At 40.3% G+C, this 27520-nt stretch overlaps 1 protein-coding gene across 4 annotated transcripts in view; it reads right to left on the bottom strand.

The window, feature by feature from the left end:
• ARHGAP44 (Rho GTPase activating protein 44) overlaps positions 1–27520 on the bottom strand; it is a 166052-nt gene that overhangs the window by 73553 nt on the left and 64979 nt on the right. For all 4 annotated transcript variants that reach the window (XR_008507232.2, XM_045889824.3, XM_064583051.1 and 1 more), the window contains exons 2-3: positions 2564–2603; positions 2077–2181 (exon numbers count right to left, since the gene is read on the bottom strand). Coding sequence is in view for 3 of the 4 variants with exons in the window: in XM_045889824.3 (XP_045745780.1) it covers positions 2077–2181; positions 2564–2603 (145 nt within the window). In the remaining variant the exon portion in view is untranslated. The remainder of the gene's footprint in view (positions 1–2076; positions 2182–2563; positions 2604–27520) is intronic.

Here is a 27520-nt window from a genome sequence, read left to right as displayed (position 1 = left end):
AATAACGCTAGTAGTAATCAACCTGACAACACCAAAGGCCAGTTTCAACCCTCTAGAGATAATGTTCAGTTGCTAATCCTGATCCTATTCTGTATTATAGACCAGTTATTTTAAAAACAGCCCTTCTTAGAACAGATGAAAGGAAGTGGGTCATGGCCAGACCTGGCGGCAGGCCCCTACTCAAAACATCTATCTCCTGGAGTCCCACCTTAGATGTTTGTTTAATGAATGGGTCTCACGTCCAAAGCAATTTTCCAGACTCTCCCTTTAGACTGTTCAGGTTCCCTTTGCTGAAATTCCCGATATACACAGAATTACTTCCATAGACATTTTCCAAACCCGTGAACGTTTCATTTCTACCACACATTAAGAGATTCCTGCTGGGAATATTAAGAAAGAAGACACCATTCGTCTGCTGAAGGGCATCCCGGCTCCTTTAACAGACAAATGGATAAAGAAGATGTGGTCCATATACACAATGGAATATTACTCAGCCATCAGAAAAGATGAATACCCACCATTTGCACCAACATGGATGGAACTGGAGGGGATTATGCTAAGTGAAATAAGTCAAGCAGAGAAAGTCAATTATCATATGGTTTCACTTATTTGTGGAACATAAGGAATAGCATGGAGGACATTAGAAGAAGGAAGGGAAAAATGAAGGGGGGGACATCAGAGGGGGAGACAAACCATGAGAAACTATGGACTCTGAGAAACAAACAGTGTTTCAGAGGGGAAGGGGGTGGGTGGATGGGTGAGCCCAGTGATGGGTATTAAGGAGGGCACGTACTGCAATGAGCACTGGGTGTTAAGCACAAACAATGAATCATGGAACATGCATCAAAAACTAATGATGTATTGTATGGTGACTAACATAACGTAATAAAAATAAATAAAAAAGTTAAAATGGATACTCAAAAAAAGAGAGAAGAAGACACCAGGGCTAGGAAGAAGACAGAACGATGGACAGGGTAGGCAGAGTGGCGTCTTGTAGTGCAGCGTGGGACTGGGAAGAAGCGTCAGGACACATCATGTGACCGTCACTAGAAAGGAGGCCACGGGAGCTGGGGAGGGGGTGGGGGACGGCTCAGAGAGACCACTGGGAAGCAGATGTCAACAGTAACTCCAGGTCAGAGACAATCAGACACCAAACATGTCGACTCTAAACTCAAGGAGGATTAAAACGTCCCAGATTGCAGATCCCTTGTCATAAAGCCAAAGGAACATCTAGGAAAATATTTTAAGTGTTGGTGGAGTTGGGGGCGGGGCAGAAGGTCAGGAGGGAAAGTGAGCCAGCGATGATGTTTACAGCAAGAACTGCTCAACAGAATCACAATACACACCGCCCGTGAGTACTGATAGAGGTTACACACAAAGACGTCAGGATACCATCATTTGGCTCTCTCTTTTTTTTTTTTTTAAGATTTTATTTATTTATTTGACAGAGAGAGAGATAGCTAGAGCAGGAACACAAGCAGGGGGAGTGGGAGAGGGAGAGGCAGGCTTCCTGCTGAGCAGGGAGCCCGATGTGGGACTCGATCCCAGGACTCCAGGATCATGACCTGAGCCGAAGGCAGACGCTTAACGACTGAGCCACCCAGGCGCCCCATTTGGCTCTCTTTAACTGTTTCATTATAGGGGAAATCCTTTTCCCAGGGTCTTTATAGGTCACCTGTCACCTCCAAAACCACAGTGTAATTTTTTCCGGGAGATCTTACGGTACTATGGAGGCACATGAAATGGAATCTATGAGCGAGCTGAAGCAGAGACAAGACCCAGGTTTAAGCTTCCCTAACGGTGGACTCCCAAGCACACCCTGGTTTGCCCCAGTGCAGGAAAAACAGAGAGAGGGACCGTGTGCTTCCTGCTCAGGGTGGGGGGTGCTTCAGGCAGGTTAAAGGGCAGGAAGATGTGTGAAGGGGCTGGCACACCACAGAAACACCACCTGACAGCTCGCAGACACAGAAATGGCCGGAGAGATGACATAGCCACACCAAACGAGGCCCCGGGAGTGGGTGCCCTGTCCTCCAGGGGTGAAGCTGTCGGCGGGGCAGTGGGTAGGAAGGCACTTACAGAACGTTTGTCAGCCTCTGCCCCTTGCTGGCCCTGGAGACATGCAGTGAGCTTCTTGTGCGTGCTGTGGGAAACTTGCTTCACCAGTTCTAGGCGCTTCTCCACCTGCAGACAGAGCAGTGGGGGGTCGCGTCACCGCACGAGGGCAAGGTCAGGAGAAGTGGGGCCATCGATCGGGACGATCGTGGGAGGCGAGTCTGGCCCGTGCTCTGCAGAGACCAGCATTGCTGGGGAGACAGCACCCAATGCTGGAGAACTGGAGGGGGGCGGGCAATGGCAGAGTCAGGGGCTCTCTGTGAACCCCACAGTCAAATGACTGCCATGTCTCCTGAAAACTCTTATGTGAACTGGTATTTAAAGACGGTAAAGGAGGAAAGGTTGCGTCTACAGAGATTGCACCAAGAGCGGTCCGAGCAGCTGAAACAGCTCAAGTTGTAATGGGAAGACATATTTGGTGTCCGTATATAAGGGCTGGTGACGACCTTACCTGAAGAAGGTCTTCGCTCAGAACTTCAGTCTTTTCTGCCCTAAAGAGAAAATTGAGAAACACGTCAGTAAAAAAAATTAGGAACAGAGTCTCATTCTTATTCCCCACTCTCTCTGTTCATGGCGAGACTAGAAAAACAGACATGAGCAGCAGAGATGTCTAATAAGAGAAAAAGTCCTGGGATTGACTGGGAACTGTAAATCCTCCGGCAAACAAGATCCTCTGCAGACTCTTCTGCTACAGACTGGAACCTGGATGAAGGACAGCAAACACGTTTCTTTCTTTCCAGACATTCTTTTTTTACATAACAGAATTAAGTATGTTCCCCAAACCATACCGCATGGCCTCCCCCAAATAAGTAAGTAAAAGAAACAGAAATCTGAGCAGGGATCAATAAACAGCAAAGAAGAAGAAAACACTGAGTTCTGGTGACAAATGCAAATGCCACCACGGAGATATGCCAACCGAGTGTTAGGCGCCCCCACCAGAAAGTGGGGGGGGCTTGAACCTGAGATGAACACATTCCAAGAAAGAACTTGGACACGGGCTGGAGGGGCCCCAACCAATTAGCAACCCCTGCGTCACATCCGGGGAGAATGAGGATCTTCTTTGGAGCAAAGCATTCTCAATTTCTTGTCTGGAGAATCTCAGAGATAAGGTTCAGTCAACGATTTCTCTCGCATAGGTGTGTTCTCTGTGTCTCTGGGAGTCTCTCCTTCTCACGCTCACACATCCAAAGCGCAAATTCCTCTGAAAACAAACTGTCAACACTAAAGGTACAGAGAAAGAAGAAACAACATACGGAGAGCCTGGAGAACGTCAATGACCAGAGTTATCAAAGACTGTGACATATGTATGAAATATTGAAGAACAAATGATACATTGAAGTAACCACCAGACCCGATGAATGGCATGGTGTGGTGGGGATTTCTGCTTCATATATTCCACACGTGGAGCTTCAGAAGCTGTGAACCGAAATACCATTGAGGACAGCCAAAACAAGCCCAACAAAAGCCAGGTCTCTGTAGCCGAAGGATCAGAAACAAGCAACTTGGCAAGATAGGAAATGTTTATAGACAATAATTGCTCACTCGAGCCAAATGCTACAGGAAAAACAAACAAACAAAAAACAAAAAACTGTTGTCCTACCCCACCCATACCAGCAAATGCTGGGAAGGGAGCCTAGCCTTCCACACTTGCCAGGCTATATATAACAAGGCACTCAACCCTCCCCACCTCCTCCTGGCCAGTGTAGCATCAGAAACATCTGAGTATGGAGCTGGGACATTTGTCACTGCTGGGCCGTAACAGTGGAAACCGTACAAGCCATCCACACATCTACCCTCACCTGGTGGTGACAAAACATCCCTCTCCCTCCCTGCAGAGGTGGTGTAACAGTAGGCACAGGAGGGAGTCAGGACTCTCACCACCATCCAGTAATAACAAACCATCCTTTGCCAGGGCATCAATGCAAGCCAAATGGATAGCCATAACAAACCACTCCCACCCCTCCCAGTTAGGGAGGTATCTGTGAAGGTCCAATGGGGAGTCAGAATTCCCACTCCCACCCAGCAGTCATGAGCAGCGCCACCCCCTTGGGGGAGCCAGTGAAGGCCAAGAGGCGAACCCAGACTTCTGTTTCCACCTGGCAGTAACAAAGCAGAATTCTTCCTTCCCTGCTGGAATGATATCACAGAAAATCAGCTAAAAGAGAAAGTTTAAATAAAACCCAGAATTTCATAATATAATACGATACTCAAGTTTCAATTAAAAATTAGTTATCATATCAAGAATCAGAAAGATTTCAAATTGAATGAAGACAATCAATAAATGCCAACAGCAGAATAACAAAGATGTTTGAATTATCTGACAAAGACTTTAAAGCATTCACTGTGAAAATGCTTTGATGAACATTTATGAACATGCTTGAAACAAAACAAGAACAAAAACAAAAAACAAAGTCTCAGAACAGAAGATTAAAAAAGAACAAAATGGGGGTGCCTGGGTGGCTCAGTCAGTTAAGTGTCTGCCTTTGGCTCAGGTCATGATCCCAGGGTTCTTCTCAGCAAGGAGCCTGCTTCTCCCTCTCTCTGCCTGCCACTCCCCCTGCTTGTGTGCACTCTCTCTCTCTTTCCCCCATCCCTCTCTGTTGAATAAATAAAAATCTTTAAAAAAAAAAAAAAAGAACAAAATGAAAATTTTAAAGTTGAAGAATGCAATAATCTAAATTGAAAAATCGTGGTCGACAGGTTCAACTCTAGAATGAAGGAAGCAGAAGAAAAATCAGTAAACTGGAAGAAAGCACAATAGAAATTTCCCAGTCTAAAAAACAGCAAAAATAGACCAAACGGACAAACAAAAACAAGGGACCTGTGGAATTATAACACAGGATTAAATATTTATGTCATCAGAGTCCCAGAAGAGGGAAAAGAAGGTAGGGATGAAAAAAATACTCAAAGGAATAATGGCTGAAAACTTCCCAAATTTGGTAAAAGCCATAATATTCAAGAAGCTGAGCAAACCCAAACAGGATAAACATAAAGAAGTCCTCACCAAGACTCAGTCAAATTTCTGAAACTAAAGACAAAGACTTGATGGCAGAGAGACAAAATTCATACCTTATTAACAGAGGGGAAACAATTCAAATTACAGAAGATTTCTGATGAGAAATTACAGAGGACAGAAGGAAGTGGCACACCATTTTTCAAATACTGAAAGAAAAGAACAGCTAACCTACAATCTATTCAATAAAATATCCTATAGGAATGAAAAAAAATCAAGATATTATCAGGTAAAGGAAAACAAACAAAATGTGTCATCAGTAGGCTTGCCTTAAAGAATTGCTAAAGAAGTTCTAAACAAAAAACAATCAAAAAGAAATGGTAAAAGAAACAACCTTGAAGTATCAGGAAGGAAAAAAAAAAATCCTGGTGATCAAAAATAGCAAATAAAATTGTCTTCTTTCTCCTCTTGAGCCTTCTAAATTGATGGTTAAAGCAAAATTTATAACACTGTGTATGTGGCTGGAATGTATGTAGAGGAAATACTTAATACAATTATAATTAGGAGAGTATAAAGGGACATAAAAAGAAGTAAAGTTTCTAGATTTTTATTCAAACTGGTTAAATAATGGTCCCAGTAGACTGTGATAAGCTATGTATACGTAATACCTATACCCACCACTAAAATAGCTACACAAGGATATACACTCAAAAATGCTACAGAGAAATAAAAATGTAATCTAACCCAGAAGGGAAGAAAAAGAAAACAAAATAATGAAAAACAGATATAAAACCAAAAATGAAATGAACTTAAGCCTTAAGATAGCCAGACTTAGGTTAAATGTAAATGGCCTAGATATGCTAATTAAAAGACAGAGATTGGCAGAGTGGGTTAAAAAATATGTTGTCTAGGGCCACCTGAGTGGCTCAGTCAGTTAAGCATCTGCCTTCGGCTCAGGTCATGATCCCAGGGTCCTAGAATGGAGCCCCGCACTGGGCTCCCTGCTCCGCGGGAAGCCTAATTCTCCCTCTCCCTCTGCCCCTCCCCCGACTCATACTTTTTCTCTCTCTCAATAAAACGTTTAAAAAAAATATGTTGTCGACAAAAACCTCACTTCAAATATAATTATATAAGTAGATCGAAAGTAAAATTGTAGAAAAATATACCACATAAACATTAGTCAGAAGCAAGCAGGAGTGACTATATGAACATATAAAGTAGATTTCAATACAGAGAAGGGGTGCCTCTCTGTCAAATAAATTTTTTAAAAAAGGAATAGACAGTTTTTAACAAGATTTATTTATTTGACAGAGTCTCTTTCTCTGAGAGAAAAGAGAAAGAGAGCACAAACAGGGGGAGCGGCAGAGGGAGAGGAAGAAGCAGGCTCCCTACTGAGCAGGTAGCACAACATGGGGCTTGATGCCAGGTCCCTGAGATCACGACCTGAGCCAAAGGCAGACGCTTAACCAACTGAGCCACCCAGGCACCTCAGGAATAAACAATTTAAATAATCCTATAATAGTAGGAAATTGAATTTGTACTATTAAGTAACCCCCCACAAAAAATCTTCAGGTCCAGAAGGCTTCACAAAATAATTCTACCAAATGTTTAAAAAAGAATTAACACCACTTCTACCCAATCTCTTCCAGAATACAGAAGAGGAAGAATACTTCCCAATTCATTTTATGAAGGGAGTATTCTTTTGATACCAAAACCAAAGAACAGTTAAAAAAAAAAGATAACTATAGACTAATATTCCTCGTGAATATAGGTGTACGAATCCTTAACAAAACATTACCAAATAGGGCGCCTGGGTGGCTTAGTCGGTTAAGTGACTGCCTTCGGCTCAGGTTGTGATCCTGGAGTCCCGAGATCGAGTCTTACATCAGGCTCCCTGCTCGGCGGGGAGTCTGCTTCTCCCTCTGACCCTCCCACCTCTCGCGCTCTCTCATGCTCTCTCTCTCAAATAAATAAAATCTTTAAAAAAAAATTACCAAATAGAATTCAGTAATATATAAAAATAATTATTCACCATTATCAAGTTGGGTTTGTTCCAGGGATAGTATTCCAGGGATCTGAAAATCAATCAGTGTAATCCATCATATTAAATACAGACTGAAGAAGAAAAACCTGATCACATCAAGTGACATAGAAAAAAGCATCTGACAATGCAATTCAATTCAAAACCCATTCTTGGTGAACACTTTCAGAAAGCTGGAAATAGTAGGGGACTTCCTCAACTTAAATAACATCTGCAAAACAAAACAAGACACAAAATCAACAAAAAAATCCTACAGTTAACATTATACTTAATGGTGAAAGATTAGTGTTTTGCTCCCTAAGACAGAGATCAAGGCAAGTACGTTTGACCTTGACACTCATCCGACATGGTGCCACAAGTCTGAGTCAGTGCAATAAGACAAGAAAAGTAAACAAAAAGGAAACAGATCTGGAAGGAACAAATTTAAATGTCCCTATTTACAGATGACATTATTGTCCATGTAGAAAATGCCAAAAAATCTACAGGGAAAAAATACCTAAAACTAACAAATGAGTTCAACAAGGTTGCATGACATGAGGCAAACATACAAAAATAAAATTTAATCTATATACTGGTAATGAACACATGAATCCTGAGATTAAAAATTAAATGCCATTGACAACTGCTACAAAAAAAAATAAAATAAAATACTTACGTACAAATCAAAATATGTACAGAAGGTATGTGCTGGAAACCACAAAATGCTTATGACAAATCAAAGAAGCTCTAAATAAAGGGAGACACATACTGTGTGGATTGGAAAATGCAACATAATAAAGATATCAATATTTAAAAATTAGTTATAGATTAAATGCAGTCCCAATAAAAATTTCAACAGGATTTTTTGTAGATACAGCCAAACTGAATATAAAATCGATATAAGACTGAGAAGGAAGTAGAGGATCTAAAATAATTTTTAGAAAAAAGAAATTTGTAGGACTCACTACCTAATGTTAAGACTTCTTTAAGTCATCAAAAGAGTATGGTGGTAAAAGACAGAAAGAGAAATAGGACAGAATGAATAAGAAAGATCTAGACAATATAACCAACTGATTTATGACAACAGTGCAAAGGCCATTCAAAGGAAGAAAAATAGTCTTTCCAACAAATTGTTCTGATAAAACTGAATACTCATATGCAAAAAATATGAACCTTGACCCATACTTCACATCATGTATAAAAACTAACTCATAATAGTTCACACACCTAAGTATAAAACATAAGATTATAAAACTTTTGAAGAAAATATATGAGAAAGTATCTTTGACCTTGGGTTAGGCAATGAGTTCTTAGATATGCTATCAAAAGCATGATCGATGCCCTTCAACAGATTAATGGATAAAGATGTGGTCCATACATACAAATGAATATTACTCAGCCATCAGAAAGGATGAATACCCAACTTTTACATCAACATGGATGGGACTGGAGGAGATTATGCTAAGTGGAATAAGTCAAGCAGACAAAGTCAAGTATCATATGGTTTCACTTATTTGTGGAACATAAGGAATAGCATGGAGGACATTTGGAGAAGGAAGGGAAAAATGAAGGGGGGGGGGAACCGGAGGGAGAGATGAATCATGAGAGACTATGGACTCTGAGAAACAAACTGAGGGTTCTAGAGGTGAGGGGGGTGGGAGGATGGGTTAGCCTGGTGATGGGTATTAAAGAGGGCACGTACTGCATGGAGCACTGGGTGTTATATGAAAACAATGAATCATGGATCACTACATCAAAAACTAATGATGTATTATATGGTGACTAACATAACATAATAAAATAAAATTTAAAAAATAAATAAATAAAATAAAATAACTGATTAAAGAAAACCAAAAAAACCCAAAAGCATGATCCATGGAAGAAAAAGAACTGATGCATTAAACTTCATCAAAACTAAAAGCTTTTGCTCTATGAAAGGCAGTGTTAAAAACTGGAAAGACAACCCACAGAAAGAGAAAATATTTGCAGGTCAGATACATGACAAAAGAATCATAGCCAGAATATATAGAGAACTTTAAAACTCAAGAAAAAATCCTATTAAAAATTGGGCAGAAAATCTGAACAGAAGCTTTATTGAGGAAGATATATGGATGGCAAATAAGCACAGGAAACACTTCTCAACATTATCCATTAGGAAAATGCAAATTAATACCCAAATGAGGTAATGCTATTAACGTGGCAAAAATACCATCACCACCGAAAACAAATATCAAACCTCACCATATTAAGTTCTGGAGAGTATGTAAAGCAATTGTAACTCCCCCTCATTGCTGGGAGCTGAGGGCAACACAGAATGTTTTCCCCTATGGAAGACAGCTGCGCAGTTTCTTACAAACTTGAACATACACTTGCCATACGACCTAGCAAGGCTACCTTAGAGAAAATAAAATTTATGTTCACACACACACTCCTACAACATCTCACGAATGTTCACAGCAGCTTTATTTGCAATGACAAAAAGCTGGAAACAACCCAAACCGTCAACAAGTGAATGGATTAACAACAGAACACTACTCAGCAATAAACAGGATGGGAGCACTAATGCATGCCACAACTAGATAGATCTCAGAAACATGAGGCTCAGTGAGAATAGCCAATTTCAGGTTAAGGTGACAGACAGCTCCCTACCTGTTTGTGGGTGGTGGTTACACAAATCCATGTGTGTTAAAACTCAGAGAACTGCACTGAAAAAGTGAGGTGTACTTTGTGCAAATTTTTAAAGTAAAAAAATAATTTTTTCCAAAGATTTTGAGATAGACAGTGTGTGTGCATGAGCGGGGGGGAGGGCCAGAGGGAGAGGAAAAAGCAGACTCTCCTTTGAGCAGGGAGCCCTACTGGGGGCTGGATCCCAGGACCCCGAGATCATGACCTGAGTGGAATGCAGACACTTAACCAACTGAGCCACCCAAACACCCCTAAAAAATATATATATATATATATATATATTTTTTTTTTTTTTTTTAAGAAAACTGAGATAATAGACAATAGTTTAAGTTAAGGAGGGAAGATAACTGGAATCAAGTATTCTAAGCTCCCAGTACTGGTTGTTGGGAGGTAAAGTGATCATTTAGATTTTGTTAGGCTAAAACATGATAAACATTTGAAGGGCAGCACTAAGAGAGTAGAAACAGACTATGTATCTTCCACACTAATAGAGGCAAAAATACAAAAACCGCCTAACAACCCACAGTAAAAACTCGATGAATCAAAACGAGGGGAAAAGACAGGAGTAGGTAAAGGCGTATAAGAAAAAAAGAAAAAATAGCACAAAGTAAAATGGCAGACATCAGTTCAAATATATTATTAATAAAAGTGGGCTAAATATGTCAGTGAAAAGCTAAAGATGTTCAGCTCAGAAATAATAATAAAATAAAAAAAAGTCTAGCTCTATGCTAGTTCCAAGAACTGTAGCTGAAATATAAGGAATCGGGAAGATTGAAGAAGAAAAAAAAAAACACATACCAGGCTATTTTTAATTAATATTATATTATTGCTGGCCAGAAAAGACTTTGAGGAAAAAACAAAACAAAAAACCAAAACCACACCAAAAACCAAAAAAAGACATTATAAGGGAGAGAGGAACCCAATACAATGAAAAAGTTTACCTCATCAAGAGCCTGTAAGAATTCTGAACTTGGATGTACCTGATTAGAATCACAAAATATATAAATCAAAACTGGTAAAAGCACTTTAGGAAAGCCCTAAAAAATGTACCATAATAGAAGTGTCATCATTTCTCTTTTAATTAATGAGAGGTAAAGCACACACACAAAGTTAGTAAAGATATAGAGGACGCTTAACTGAGCCACCCAGGCATTCCTAAAAAGTTAAAATTTTAAAAAACACATATACAAGATTTAGAAACTTTAAAACAATTGTGAATAGCTTATAGGTCAAAAAGAAATGGGTAGAAATTTAAAATATTTAGAATTGAACAATTAAAATATCAAACTTGTCACCAAAGTGATAATTTAAAAAAATATAGAAACTCAAATGCTTATTTTAGAAGAGAGGCTGAAAATACCTGAGAAGCATAAGCAGAATAAAATTCAAGAAATGAGAAGGAAGAAAATAACAAAGGGAAGAAATTAGTAAAATAGAAAAATACATGTAATAAAATCAACAAAATGAAAAGTTAATTCTTCGAAAAGACTAACAAAATAGCCAATCTCTACAGGATTTATCCAGAGAGAGAGAGAGAGAAGGAAACAATAATAGGAAATAAAAGTGGAATATAACGGGATACTGCAGAGATTAAAAAGATAAATGAAGGGCGCCTAGGTGGCTCAGTTGGTTAAGCGACTGCCTTCAGCTCAGGTCATGATCCTGGAGTCACGGGATCGAGTCCCACATTGGGCTCCCTGCTCATCACAGAGTCTGCTTCTCCCTCTGACCCTCCTCCCTCTCATGCTCTCTGTCTCTCATTCTCTCTCTCGCAAATAAATAAAATCTTAAAAAATAAATAAATAAATAAATAAAGATAAATGAAAGTTATAAACAGCTTTATTTGAAAGCAGACAAAATGGCCAAAGAGCTAGAAAAATAAAGCAAGCCCAAACTGACTCAAGAACAAACAGGAAGTCTGAATAGCCCTATAAACAATGAAGTCCTATAAACCTTTAAAAAACAGAAATATCTGTCCACGAGGAAAAAAGAAGACCAAGATATTTAACAGGAAACTTTTCAACAAATGTTTCTTTCCAAACTTGTACAAACTCTTCAAAAGAATTAAAAAAAAGCAATACACACAGCTCATTCCAAGAGATAAGTAGATAACTTGTTATCAAAACTAGACAAGGATGCACAAAGAAAATTACAGACTGGTCCTATACATTAACAATCATACAAATATCCTCAAAAAAATAAATTAGCACATTATGAACAAATGAGATTAATCGCTGGAATGTAAGAGTGTTTTTTCTTTTTTAAAAGATTTTATTTTTAAGTAATCTCTACACCCAACGTGGGGCTCGAACTCAAAACCCCAAGATCAAGAGTCTTAAGTGCCACCAACTGAGCCAGCCAGGCACCCCAAGAGTGGTTTAACTTTAGATATCTGCAAGTGTAATTCATCACACTGACAGATTAAAGGATAAACCATGAGTACCTCAAACAATGCAGACAAAATATTTAATAAAACTCAATGCCTATTCATAATAAATAGTAAAAATAAGGAAAATCTGCAGTATGCACCTTTGTTTTTTAAAGTGTACCTATAAAACATTATTCTTACTGGGAACATGTTGAAAATATTCCCTTTAAAGTTAAGAATAAGGGGTGCCTGGGTGGCTCAGTCGTTAAGCGTCTGCCTTCGGCTCAGGTCATGATCCCAGGGTCCTGGGATCAAGCCCCGCATTGGGCTCCCTGCTTGGCGGGAAGTCTGCTTCTCCCTTTCCCACTCCCCTGGCTTGTGTTCCCTCTCTCGCTGTGTCTCTCTCTCTCAAGTAAATAAATAAAATCTTAAAAAAAAAAATAATAAAGTCAAGAATAAGACAACAATGCCTACTATCACCTTCTCGCTGGCTCAGTAAGTAACTGAAATAGATTTAAAAACTGTAGAGAAAGAACCTAAACTGACATAATCTATAGAAGTTATTAAAAATAATGAAAGTTTAGAATGATAGCTTGATATAAGAGCAATATAACAATCAATATAACCAGCCAATACTTAGAAAATCTAATTTTAAAAATCACTTAACACAGAAAAAAAGAAGAATAAATTTAATAAAAGATGGGCAATATCTTATGGAGAAAAAATTAGTAGAAGACATTAACAAAAAGACAAATTGAGAGCTACACTGTATTTATGGATAGAAAGAATTAACTTTGTAAAGATATCAGTTCTCTTTATACGAATGGAACTTCAATAAAAATTCCAAATAAGGATTTTTAGAAACTAATTTAGGGGCACCTGGGTAGCTCAGTTGGTTAAGTCTGCCTTTGGCTCGGGTCACGATCTTGGGGTCCTAGGAACGAGGCCCGCATCAGGCTCTCTGCTCAGCGCAGAGTCTGCTTCTCCCTCTCCCTCTGTGGTCTCTCTTGCTCTCTCTCAAATAAATAAACAAATAAAATCTTAAAAGAAAATTAATTTAATGAGGCGAATCTAAAACTTATATGAAAATGCAAAGACATAAGAAAAAACCACGGTCATCCTTAGGAAGAACAGGCTGGGGAGTTTCATTACCAGATACTGAAACTGACTAAAGTCAAAGCAATTAAGACAGTATTATATCAGTGTTCACACTGAACGTGAGAACAGAAGAGAGTGTCTAGGAATAGACCCACACACGAAAAAATGATAGATGATAGAAGTGTGATCCTGGATTGCAGAAAAGATGTGTTATTCAATATGTAGTGCTGAGTCAATGCATACCCCTTCCCCAGAAAAAAAAAGAAAATGAGAGTTCTACCCAAAACCATGCATAAAAACCAACTCCCAATGAATTAAAGACTTAAATTTAAACACAAGATATTAAAACTTCTGAGAAAATACATCTACAATGTCTTATATTTCTGACCATGGAATGAGACTTCGGAGGAAAAAAAGATGAACCATAAAAGAAAATAATAAGTATGTTTACATAAAAATTAACTTCTGTTACAGTAGTTGAGAAAAAAAAATAATGAAAAGAAAATCAGAAAATGGAGGAAGATATATGTAAAAAAACTAATATAACTGCCAAAGGATTAACATTCATATTGTATCAGAAAGTTCCAAAAGTCAATGAAAAAACAATCAACTCTATAGAAAAACAGGCTAAAGACTAGCACTTCTTAGATGAGAAACTTCTAATCATTAACAAATATATAAAAATATGGCCAACCTCATTAGTAACCAGGAATATACAAATTAATCTACACAGAAATACAGTTCTCTATCTACCAGCCTGACAAAAATATCTGACAATTCCAAACTGTGAAGATAGGGAGTAAGGGAAATCTCTACAAAGCACTACTCTAAGTAAAAATTGTTAAAAAGCATTGTAGAAAAACAATGTGTCATTATCTGGTACCTTTGACACTGAAACTCAGTACCCAAATGAAACATCTTTTAAGAGCACAATACAGAATATTTACTCATATTATTCTGAAGTGCTCTAATATTTTCTACTATGCTCACTAAATTGATTCTATTATCTCTAATAGGTTGGAATCTTATTATCTCTAATAGGTTGGAACCTGTATTCAAGAAACACTATCCTAGAGGAACCCCCACACATTTACCAGGAGACATTTACAAAAAATTCCTAGCAGTTTTTTGTTTTTGTGGGTTTTTTGTAAAATAAAAAAAAAAAATTGGGCGCCTGGGTGGCTCAGATGGTTAAGCGTCTGCCTTCGGCTCAGGTCATGATCCCAGAGTCCTGGGATCGAGTCCCGCATTGGGCTCTCTGCTCCTTGGGAGCCTGCTTCTCCCTCTGCCTCTCTCTCTCTCTGTCTCTCATGAATAAATAAATAAAATCTTTAAAAAAAAAAAATTAGGGGAAAAAAGTTCATCAAATAGAGAATAAAGATGCACCAAAAATAGTAAGATACCTAGGAATAAGCCTAACAAAGAGGTCAAAGACCTGTACTTTGAAAATTGTAAACACTGATGAAAGAAACTGAAGATGACAAAGAAATGGAAAGATATTCCATGCTCATGGATTGGAAGAATAAATATTGTTAAAATGTTTATACTACCCAAAGCAAGCTACACATATAATGCAATCCCTATCAAAATACCAACAGCACTTTTCACAGAACTAGAACAAACAATTCTAAAATTTGTATGGAACCTCAAAAGACTGTGAATAGCCAAAGCAATCTTGAAAAAGGAAAAGAGAGCTGGAAGCATCACAATTCCAGATTTCAAGTTATATTTCAAACCTTAATCATCAAAACAGTATGATACTAGCTCATACAGACACACAGATCGTTGGAACAGAACAGAATCCAGAAATAAACCCACGATTATATGGCCGATTAATCTTTGACAAAGCAGGAAGGAATATCCAATGGGAAAAAGTCTCTCGAACAATGCCTGTTGGGAAAACTGGACAACTACATGCAAAAGAAGGAACCCGGGCCACTTTCCTACACCACACACAAAAATAAACTCAAAATGGATTAAAGACCTCAATGTGTGTGAGACCGTAAAAATCCTAGAAGAGAGGACAGGCGAGGTGGTAACTTGTTTGACATTGGCTGTGGCGATTTCTTTCAAGATATGTCTCCTGAGGCAAGGGAAACAAAAGCAAAAGTAAACTACTGGGACTTCACCAAAATAAAAAGCTTCCGCAAAGCGAAGGAAAACATCAAACTAAAAGGCAACCAATGGAATGGGAGTAGATGTTTGCAAATGACATATCTGATAATGAGTTAGTATCCAAAATATATAAAGAACTTATAAAACTCAACACCCAGAATCCAAACAATCCAATTAAAAAATGGGCAGAAGGCATGAACAGACATTTCTTCTCCAAAGATATACAGAGGGGGCCAACAGACACATGAAAAGATGCTCAACATCACTCATCATCAGGGAAATGCAAATCAAAACCATAATGGGATACCTACCTCACACCTGTCAGAATGGCTAAAATCAACAACACAAGAAACAACAGGTGTTGGTGAGGATGTGCACTGTTTGGTGGGAATGCAAACTGGCGTAGCCACTGTGGAAACAGTATGGAGGTTCCTCAGAAAGTGAAAAAGAATTATGTCATGATCCAGTAAATCACAGGATTGGGTATTTACCCAAAGAATACAAGAATACTAATTCAAAGGGATACCTGTACCCCATGTTTATGGCAGCATTATTTACAATAGCAATGATATGGAATCAGCCCAAGTGTGAAAAAGAAGAATGAAATCTGGCCATCTGCAATGACAAAGATGGAGCCAGAGGGCATAATGCTAAGAGAAATAAGTCAGTCAGAGAAAGACAAATACCATATGATTTCACTCACATGTGGAATTTATGAAACAAAGAGCAAAGGGATAAAAATTAAAGAGACAAATCAAGAAACAGATTTTTTTTTTTAAAGATTTTATTTGAGAGCGAGGAAGCAAGAGAAAGAGCATGAGCAGGGGGGAGGGGGAGAGGGAGAGGGAGAAGCAGACTCCCTGCTGAGCAGGGAGCCTGATGGTGATTCTTGGAAGTTCAGTGCCGAATAGGGAAAATAAATAACAGAAAGACTACTTAAATTATACCATTTTCATAAAGTTCAAAACCAAACACCACTGAACAACATACTGTTAAGGGATAAAATAGGTGTAGTCAAATGAAAAGAAAGCAAGATTATACTGGCAAAATTCAAATAGAGGTTATCTCCAAAAAAGGAAGACAGACTGGATTTGGAGGAATACACAGGTGGCTTCAGTGTAACTGGTAGTGAGTTGTTTCTAAATTTGTGTAGTAGGTTCATGGCTCTCCTAATGTTTCGAAACATACAAGAATATAGCTAATCTATGTATTAAACAATAGGTAATATAACAAAATAACAAAAACCAAGCATTAAGTATCAAGCATAAACTTTAAAAAAAATTTTTGTTATGTTAATCACCATACATCATTAGTTTTAGATGAAGTGTTCCATGATTCATTGTTTGTGCATAACACCCAGTGCTCCATGCAGAATGGGCCCTCCTCAATACCCATCACCAGGCTAACCCATCCTCCCACCCCCCTCCCCTCTAGAACCCTCAGTTTGTTTTTCAGAGTCCATCGTCTCTAATGGTTCGTCTCCCCCTCCGATTTCCCCCCTTCATTCTTCCCCTCCTTTTTTTTTTTTTCTTAACATATATTGCATTATTTGTTTCAGATGTACAGATCGGTGATTCAACAGTCTTGCACAATTCCCAGCGCTCACCATAGCACATACCCTCCCCAATGCCTATCACCCAGCCACCCCATCCCTCCCACCCCACCCCCCACTCCAGCAACCCTCCATTTGTTTCCTGCGATTAAGAATTCCTCATATCGGGGCGCCTGGGTGGCTCAGTCGTTAAGCGTCTGCCTTTGGCTCAGGTCATGATCCCAAGATTCTGGGATCGAGCCCCACATCGGGCTCCCTGCTCCACGGAAAGCCTGCTTCTCCCTCTCCCACTCCCCCTGCCTGTGTTCCCTCTCTCACTGTGTCTCTCTCTGTCAAATAAATAAATAAAATCTTTAAAAAAAAAAAAAAAGAATTCCTCATATCAGTGAGGTCATATGATACATGTCTTTCTCTGTTTGACTTATTTCGCTCAGCTTAACACCCTCCAGTTTCATCCACGTCATTGCAAATGGCAAGATCTCGTTCCTTTTGATGGCTGCATAATATTCCATTGTATATATATATATATCACATTCAAGCATAAACTTTTATAAATGATTACCACAATCCCACAAGTCTAAAAACAAACCAAAAAATTATGCCCATCAAGCCTGGGTAGCTCAGTCAGTTAAGCATCTGCCTTCGGCTCAGGTCATGATCCCGGGGCCCTGGGATCGAGCCCCACATCAGGCTCCCTGCTTGGCGGGAAGCCTGCTTCTCCCTCTCCCACTCCCCCTGCTTGTGTTCCCTCTCTCGCTGTGTCTTTGTCAAATAAAAAAAAAAAGAAAGAAAGAAAAAGAAAAAATAAATAAAAAATAAATTTAAAAAATTATGCCCATCAGATTTTCTATATTCTGGTGTAAAAAAATAGTAATAATACCCACACACGCCTCTCACATATCATATACCATATACATGCAAAATGTATATATAAACATAAAATATATACCATGTCATTAATTACATATATATATATAAATTTTTAAGTACACATAAATTTTATATATATAAACACTTTCTTTAAAGTTTTTACTACTTTTTGCTTAAAGAAACAGCTGAGTTTCAGGGCACCCAGACAGTGAGCTAGGGCAATTATTCACACATCAACTACACGTAAACTAAAATAACCAATAAAAACACCCTAGCTACACAGCTGGTAAGAAAGCAACAAGCTCTGCTCCTCTGAAGGGAAGCATCTTGTGCTGGAGACAAATTCTGCTCAAGCCTGTTCTTAAAAATTTGGGGTCATAAACTTATTTGAAGATCCAAAGGATTTAAGAACATTCTAGAACACGTTATACTGAGGGAAAGACTTATCAACACTGAGTTGGAAGGAACAAGGAAGTCAGCCCAATTTTCCACTCCTCTGAGAGACTTCCTTCCATCACTCCCGAGGCATTTCAACAGAGCATTACAGACTGACCAGTGGAAGGTAATCTTCGGGGAAAGGAGGTGGGCTAGCAGGTGAGGCTATTTTTAGGAAGCCTGGTATTTCTGGCCTCATCCTTGTAAATGAAAGACAGAGCATCATCCATTATCAAGACAATGAATACTATCTACCATTTTCAAGGGATGAGTCATTCCACAGGATGACAAGCACTGTGTGGGTGACATCTGGGTACAAGTCATGTTTTTTTTGTTTTTTTTTTTTAATTTTATTTTTTACATCAACAGACTAAAGCAAAACAGAGCCCCGGCAAACTCGTCTAAAAATTGTGCACTGTTCTAGTTACGGGCTTCAGGAGAACAATCCACACCACCTACAAAAAAAATCTTGATTGTCATCAGCATTGCCATGAGTTTGCCCAGTCATAGTGGCATTTCCCAAAATGTGTTTCATGAAAAAAAGACTCCTAAGGCACTGAAGAAAAAGATCCTGTGGACAACTAAGTTAAGGAAACACCGAATACTATGTTCTCCATTAACGGAGGCTCATTAAAATTTTAAACGTTCTAAGAAGTCCTGCAGTAAATAAAATGCTTTAATGTGAGCTAGCCCATTATTTCCCAACTGTATACAAATATGAAACTATATTTCACATGACACCAAGTGCCGAATATGCTTTAGGAAATGTGAGGCAGAAGGAAACAGTCACTACACTACATCTTGATTCTGGAAATCTCCCCTGGGAGTTCTGGCCTCGTCACAGAAAGACATTTAGTTGGACGGAGGACTAAAGCAATCAGGACTCCCCAGCTGCCATCACAGAAGTCCTTGAGCGAAGTAGTGAGGCTGCTTTTCAGGCAGAGAGAGTCTCCTTACAAACCATTTCAGATACGAGGTCACCAACTGGCCACACCCAAAAAAGTGCCAAATCCTCTTCTTTTCACACCATTAATATTTTGCAGCCCCTGTTTCTCCCTTTCTGTTTGGACAGTCCCAGGCTAGCCCCGCAGGGCTCAGCCCTGAACTGCCACCGGATCCTCCCAGTTGAGGTTTGCATCTCCACCATCCTCACCCTCCCATGCATCCTTCACACTGTCCTCAGACATTCTTCCCCAAATGCCTCCCGACTCCCTTTTGCCTAAAGCCTAGGATGTGTTCTGGTAAGTGCTTTACAAGCATTTTGTCACTGTTTTAAAATGTATCCAGGGTTTGTTCCAATCAGATATGGTAAGACATGAAATTGACAGCCCTGAAGAAATGTATGCTCTGGGATTCCTACAATCGGGAGGCGCTGTGCACCATGCAGGGGGCAAAGAAAGTAAAGGCAAAGTGCGGGTAAGAGCCTTTATTGTAGTTTTCATTGAAAGGAATAAGGGGAGGTAAACGTGAGCCAACTGAGCAGGTTTAGGACTGCATAGTTTGAATAATTTTGGTGGGCTCTGGGCTATCAGCGTGGTCCCTAGATGTCCAGTACCTCGCCCTGGGTGACTTTAGGCAGAGGACAGTGTCCAGACTGCAAGAGCCTAATACAAGGTGGGGTGGAGGTACAGACTTAGGATTGGTTGGTCTGCATTTCAAAGATGTGCTTGCAGGCTAGTTGTTTGCTGTTTCTAGAAATTAGCTGGCCCTGGGAGGGGCGGCATCTGCCAGGTCAGTGAGGATGCAGATGCCAGAACATCAAGGATACAGAAAATATAGTTCATTCAGTCACTCATTCCTTTAAAAACCTAGAAGGTGTTATTATACCCATTTTTTTTATACATCGTCACAGCCTTCCCTAGACTTACAGCATCAGTGTCATTTAGAAACTTCTTAGAAATGCACATTCTCCAGCACCAGCTCAGACCTACGGAGGTGGAAATTCTGGGAGGGAGGGCCAGCAGGATGTTTCAAGTAGCCCTCCAGATGATTCTGAAGCATGCTAAGAAACCCTGGTGCATGGAATAAATTCTAAAATCCCTGCTCTGGAAAATCCCACTCTGAGTCAGCAGATTTAGCTCTTCAAGGTCCTCTAAACTATCCCCATTCTTCTACTCCCAGCCATCCCCTGCCCTTCATTCTGTCCCTCTCCTACCCTGCCCTGCCTGATAAACTCTTTCTTTCCCTTGTTCTCACTGGGACTCAGCACCCCCCTGCAATAGCACAGTACTGAGACAAAGCGAGTGCAGGTTTCCTTCCCTTGCTATCCAAAAGCACAGCAGTCCTGAGAAGCCTTTTCTAAGCTAAAATGAGGTAAAGGGAAGAAGCATGAATTTATACAGAATAATGTCTGAGCTGTTCCCAGATCCAAAAAAAAAAATAACCTCCCTTAAACATTTCTGATATCTGAGGACACATCTTGCCGACAGACGCACAAAACAAATCGAGGGAAAGCACAGATGCCCACAGACAGAGTTCAAGGCTATGGCAACAGGACACTGAGGCGCTGAGTGTTCCTGGGAAGGAGGGTGGCGGGGTCACTCGCAATGCCTGGGGCGTGCGCTGCCTCTCCAACAGCTTGCTGCAAGACCAACGCTGAACGCTATTTTCTTTTTTCACCTTTTTTCATAAATGCAAAAAATAAGCTTTGGATTTCCTTTCGGTTAGCAAAAACAGGTACTAATGTGGGTCTCTTGTAAAAGCAAAGTGGCACAATTGAGAACTTTCCAATGGCGGGGGATGCCTGCACTCTGTACATGCCTATTAAGATGGAGTACAACCTTGGGCGCCTGGGTGGCTCAGTCGGTTAAGCGACTGCCTTCGGCTCAGGTCATGATCCTGGAGTCCCGGGATCGGGTCCCGCGTCGGGCTCCCTGCTCGGCGGGGAGTCTGCTTCTCCCTCTGACCCTCCCCCCTCTCATGTGCTCTCTCTCTCTCTGTCTCTCTCTCTCAAATAAATAAATAAAGTCTTTAAAAAGAGGGGCGCCTGGGTGGCTCAGTCGGTTAAGCGACTGCCTTCGGCTCAGGTCATGATCCTGGAGTCCCGGGATCGAGTCCCGCATCGGGCTCCCTGCTCAGCGGGGAGTCTGCTTCTCCCTCTGACCCTCCTCCCTCTCGTGCTCTCTGTCTCTCATTCTCTCTCTCTCTCAAATAAATAAAATCTTTAAAAAAAAAAAAAAAAGATGGAGTACAACCTTGATAGAATTGGGCACAACTGCTTTTGCTCACTGTCTTGCCCTGACTTGCTTGTTACGGTAGACTCCTGGCTCTCCTAAAGCCACTACCCACCACTGCCTCCTTTGCTATAGAAGGTAGAAGGCCAGTACGGACCCAGGGTCCCCTGAAATTCGGAGTACCAATGGGACCTGATCCCAAGCCATGAGACAAAAGCAGAAGTGTGCTATAGGGTCATCCGGACAAGCTCTGCTTTCCTGCTAAAAATGAACAAGACACAGCTGTGGAGCCTTGTCACTTCTTCCTGTTTTGTAACTTTTTTTTTTTTTTTAAAGATTTTATTTATTTGAGAGAGAGGATGAGAGGAGAGAGAGAGCACATGAGAGGGGGTAGGGTCAGAGGGAGAAGCAGACTCCCCGCTGGGCAGGGAACCCGTTGCGGGACTCGATCCCGGGACTCCAGGATCATGACCTGAACCGAAGGCAGTTGCTCAACCAACTGAGCCACCCAGGCGCCCCACTTCTTCCTGTTTTGAATGCAGATACGATGGCAAGAGTGGTGGCAGCCATCCTGTAACCATGAAGGAGTGGCAAAGAGAAATGAAGAGGGACGCCTGGGTGGCTCAGTTGGTTAAGGGTCTGCCTTCGGCTCAGATCATGATCTCAGAGCCCCACACAGGGCTCCCTGCTTGGCAGGGAGTCTGTTTGTCCCTCTGCCCGCCCCCTCCCTGCCCCCCGCTCATGCTCTCTAATAAATAAAATCTTTAAAAAAAAGAGAGCAATAGGGCTCCTGGTGGGCTCAGTTGGTTAAGCGACTGCCTTAGCTCTGGTCGTGATCCTGGAGTCCTGGGATCGAGTCCCACATCGGGCTCCCTGCTCAGCAGGGAGTCTGCTTCTCCCTCTGACCCTCTTTCCTCTCATGCTCTCTCTCATTCTCTCTTTCTCAAATAAATAAAATCTTTAAAAAAAGTAAAATAAAAAAATAAAAAATAAAAAAAGAGAGCGAGAGAAATGAAGAGATGATGGACCTGACCTGGTATCACTGAGTCATTGATCCAACCACCAATTACACATGGGCTTATTTCTGAGAATAATAAACCGTCCAAAGCCATCCTAAGTGGATTCTCTGTTACAACAGCTCTATACAATCCCAGCTTAATATACCGGCAGTGGGGGATCTCGCCCTATGACTAATTTTATCCTGAGTAAAAGCATAATTATTTGTTATTCCTGAAATTGCCCATGGTTCTCCAGTCTTAAAATCATCAGAGCAATTATTAACTTTTCCCTAAAGGCCCTCATGGAACACCAAGCTGTACCAGGATGTACATCAGAGGAAAGGGGGCCACAGTCGTTGAGAAAGGGTTCCTGAGGGGGGGTACTGGTAGGCATCGAGGGCTTGGTAGGATCTGCCAGGCAGAGACATGGGAGAAGGTCCAAAATGGTGGAGCAACCACCACAGACACTCTCTTAGCACAAAAAAAGGCTATAAAATAGAGGATTCGGTTAAGGAGAGGAAAATTCCCTCTTGGGAATTAAGGGCGAAGAGAGAAATGGGGAGCAACAGGTAGCAAAGTTATTCTAAAGGTGGGACAAATCTGTATTTTCAAACCAACATGATAGCTGCGCTCTTTTGAGGCACAGAGAATGCTTACAGTAAGAACCAAAAAAGTATTACTAACTAGTTTCTTATGAGACCTTCAGGAAGAAAAAGATACCTATAAACCAAAAAAAAAAAAAAAAATGCTATGAAAAAGAACAGCTAGAACACAGGAAAAACTTTTGAAAGTAAATTATAATACAAGTCCCTGGGGTGGGGGGAGATTAAAAAAAATAATTTCCCATTTTTTTTCCTAAGATTTTATTTTTAAGTAATCTCTATACCCAACATGGGGCTTGAACCCACAATCCCACAATTCCAAGATCAAGAGTCACACGCTCCGGTGACCAAGCCAGCCAGGTGCCCCAGAATGGGAAATAATTTTAAAAGAGAGACAGACGGAAATTATCCTAGAACTGAAGACGCACTCAAGTCCTCAAACTGTAAGGATCTGAGCTGTCAGACGCAGCCTGGAAATGAAGAAGAGCTCCTAAAAAGCTGGTGGAGAGGAGGATGACACCAAAGCTGCAGCGATCAGACCAGATGTAGAAATTATAAACAAGAACTGATGCTAGAATAAAACAGAACAATTCCAAAGTTCTTACTGAGAATCCATTTCAATCTAAAAAAAAAAAAAAAAAAATTGTACTATGGTAACTTGTCAGCCAAGTCTAGAAGCAAAACAAAATCGTTTGTAGAAACAGAAAAGGAGAGAACCTCCTTTTCTGAGAAAATTCTTTGAGGACGCACTCCAGAAAAATCAGGGTAATACTTGAACCAAGTAAGAAATGATAGAACTAAGCCTGAGAGCAACAGGAGGATGCCCAGGATTCCAGCCCTGCAAGAGGCTTAGAAAGTAGCAAATCCACATCAAAATTCAGTAGCCTTTAAAGTGAGGAGCACAATCAAAATAATAGATGGAATGAGTAAGTTGGAAGGTATGAAAGCATAGGATTCTCCCACTAGGAACAAAGAAAAAAGGGTAATCCATATAATTCCAGGGGAAAAAAATGCCCAAAAAAGATAGGATTTGAATACGAATCAAAGTAAAGTGATGCATGACTGGAGAATTTGGTAGAATGCTAAGAAAGGGGATTCTATGTAGCCTTGGCACTAGTCTGCTCTGTGTGATCAGGTCTCCAGAATGGGAAATGTCATTGACATAGTACTGGGCTCTGCAATCCACAATATTTAAGTAGCCATACAAGCACTTAATTGACTTTTGAACTTTTACAATCAACCTAGGACAAAGCATGGAAGACCTAATGATGATGGTCCCAGGAAAGAAAGAATGTAAATGAGAAAAAGAGGAAGGGATGGAGGTAAAGAAAGGAAAGAGGGATGTTTGGGAGGTTCAGTCAGGTAAGCATCCAACTCTTGACTTCAGCTCAGGTCATAATCTCAGGGTCCTGGGACTGAGCCCTGCATTGGGCTCCCTTTGCCCCTCCCCCTGCCCTGCTCTCTCTCTCTCTCGCCCCCCCGCCAATAATCTTAAAAAAAAGGGGGGGGGGAGCGGAAGAGGAAAAGAAAACAGTTGAGAGAAGCCAGGATTGGAGAGGGAGAGGTGAATTAATGCTCCCTAAAGCCAGTCAAGAGAAACTGCATCATCCACAGCAGGGAGGCTTGAATGTAACAAGTAAAATGGCATTACACTGACTTCAAAATTGGGTATGGAAGGGAATGTGGGTGCTAGAATTGAAGTCTCCTCTCCCCAACAGGAAGTCAATGATGTGTAACGTGTGTATGTGGGGGTATGAGCGAGAACTAGCAATATAAGCCTTTGTTTAGGGGTGTGGGAGGCAAACCCCCAGAGGACCTAAAAACAGAAGCCATTAAACACAATTGCCTCCAGAGAACAGGGCTGGGAACAACATCAGGGTGGGAGGGCTGATACCTTTTCATTCCAAGTTCTTCTCTACAACTTGATTTTTTAGAACCACATCCATCTATTATTATTTGTTTTTTAAGGAACAATACCCATGACTACTGGAGATGAAAAATAGGCATGCTCATCCTCAGCTGCTGGAATCATTAAATGGGCAATTTGTCAATATGCCTAAATAAAGCCTAAATGTAGAAAATAACACTTAAATATGTAGAAAACCTTCCTTGAAGTAACTGAAATGGAGGAACTCATCCTGGAGAAACAACTGCAAGTGTAGACAAAGGGTTAACTATAAGAAAGATCATCAGAGCATTGTTCATAGAGGTCTACACTTCTACTTAATCTTCTGTCCCCGGCTCTTCTCCGTATGGACATATTGGGAAAAAAAATCCAAAGATTTCCCCCCAAGGTCCAAAGGGGATTGTTTAAATAAATGGACTTCCATGTGAATATTAAAAATGAGAACATATATTGTCATGTCAAGTTACTGAAGATATACTAAGGGAGAAAGCAGGCTACAAGCCAACAGGCACTGTAAAAAGTTACACGTACGGATACACAAAGGGGAAAAACATGTTAAGGGATATATCAAAATGTTACTAGCCAGTCCTCTGTTTTGCTCTTACTATTTTAAATTTTCTAATTCCTCTACAATGCAAAGACTAAGTATTATAAAATGTATTGCAAAGGTATTTGCCAGGGGATAGGGAAGGCAGGTAAGTTACTATTTCATGGGGACAGTTTCAGTGGTTGCATGATGGATGGATGGACGGCAGTGAGGGTAGCCTACCAATGCAAACTGACTTAATGCTGCTGAGTTACATATTTAAAAATGGTTAAGATGGTAAATTTCATGTGTGTAATTTACCACAATTTAAAAAAATAAAAAATATTTTAAGGCCATGAAAATACAGGATATTACAATGTTGCATGATATTATATTGATGGATATGCATCATTACACATTTGTCCAAACCCATGGACTCTACAACACGAAAAGTGGGCTCTAACTGGGGTGCCTGGGTGGCTCAGTCGGTTAGGGATCTGCTTTCAGCTGAGGTCATGATCCCGGGGTCCTGGGATCGAGCCCCATGTTGGTCTCCCTGCTTCTCCCTCTCCCCCCGCTTGTGCTCTCTCTCTTGCTTTCTCTCCCAAATAAATAAATAAAATCTTAAAAAAAAAAAAAAAAAAGAGTGGGATCTAAGGTAAACTGTGGACTTTGGGTGATTACAACGTAGGTTTATCCCTGGTAAAAAATGTGTCATTCTGGTGAATGATGTTGAGAATGGGTTAAGCTATGCATGTGTGGGGTTAGGGAGTATATAGGAAATTCTGTGCCTTTCAGCTTTGTTGTAAATCTAAAACTGCCCTTTAAAAGAAAAAAAAAGTCTTGAAAAATTAACATAAGTGTATTACAAAATAATGTACACTGGATTACATGCCATATATGATAAATTTATGAACTAATCATGTTATAAAAAACATATCCTAATATTGCTAAGGTTAACCAAATGAATACATTTGTAAGAGGCATTTTAGAAGTATTGCATATATTTTACATTTTCTCCAAATGATACTTTTTCCCTAAGTCCCAAAAAGGGAATTTTCCTGCTGCTCCCCAAATATCCAGGCATTATTTTTTAATCTTTAATCCAAGCCCTACCAATTCTTCATTACTTCCTTTCAGTCCTTCCAAGAATATCAGTCCTTCCCAAGGGCATTTCTGAGCCCCAAGATTACCACTCCTTCTAGAAAAACAAGACATTTAAACCTTGAATGTCTTAATATACATTATAGCAAGTCTTTAAATATGAATTTATGTCCCACAAATAATTTCATGCTCCATTAGGGTAAAAATATGTATATAGTTATAGTATGTATATGTTATAATATTAATAATTATTAATTTTAGCAATACATAATATTTATAAATACTTATATTTTTATGCACATAAATGTGGAGTTTTTAAAGATTTATTTTAGAGAGACAGCGTGAGCAGGAGGGACAGAGGGAGATGGAGAAGAGAATCTCAATCAGACTCCGCATGAGCACGGAGCCTGATGCAGGGCTCCATCTTACAACCCTGAGATCATGACCCGAGCCGAAACCAAGAGTCGGACACTCAACCAACTGCACCCCCCAGGCACCCCTAAATGTCTTATTTTAAATGTCTTTTTTGATTTTCCAATTTCTCACAATTCATCATACATGGACCAGTGTGGTACGGAATGGGTTCCCTCGTGATTCCAAAAGTGGTTTTGGGATGTGGTCTCGGTACTATCTGATCTCTGAATTTGTTATGGGCTAAAATATGCCCCCCCCCAAATGCATATATTGAAGTCCTAAACCCCAGTACCTCAGAATGTGGCTGGACTTGGGGATAGAGTCTTTACAGAGGTCATTACTCAAGGTCATTAGTGGCCCTTATCCAACATGACTGGGGTCCTCACAAGAAGAGTGTAGGACACAGGCTCACACAGAGGGAAGACCCTGTGAAGACATGGGGAGGCCAAGGAGCGAGGCCTTAGAAGAAATTATCCCTGTCCACACCTGGATCTTAGACTTCTAGTCTCAAGAGCCACGAGGAAAGGAATGTCTAGTAGTTAAGCATCTGCGGTATTTTGTTCTGGCAGCCCCAGCGGACGACGCATCG

Source organism: Mirounga angustirostris, unplaced genomic scaffold (assembly GCF_029215605.1).
Source record: "Mirounga angustirostris isolate CCGP_5_RB_7025 unplaced genomic scaffold, mMirAng1.0.hap1 SCAF_17, whole genome shotgun sequence".
NCBI classification, from domain to species: domain Eukaryota; kingdom Metazoa; phylum Chordata; class Mammalia; order Carnivora; family Phocidae; genus Mirounga; species Mirounga angustirostris.
Note: the sequence above shows the minus strand (reverse complement) of the source record. Positions and strands in the feature narration are given on the sequence as shown.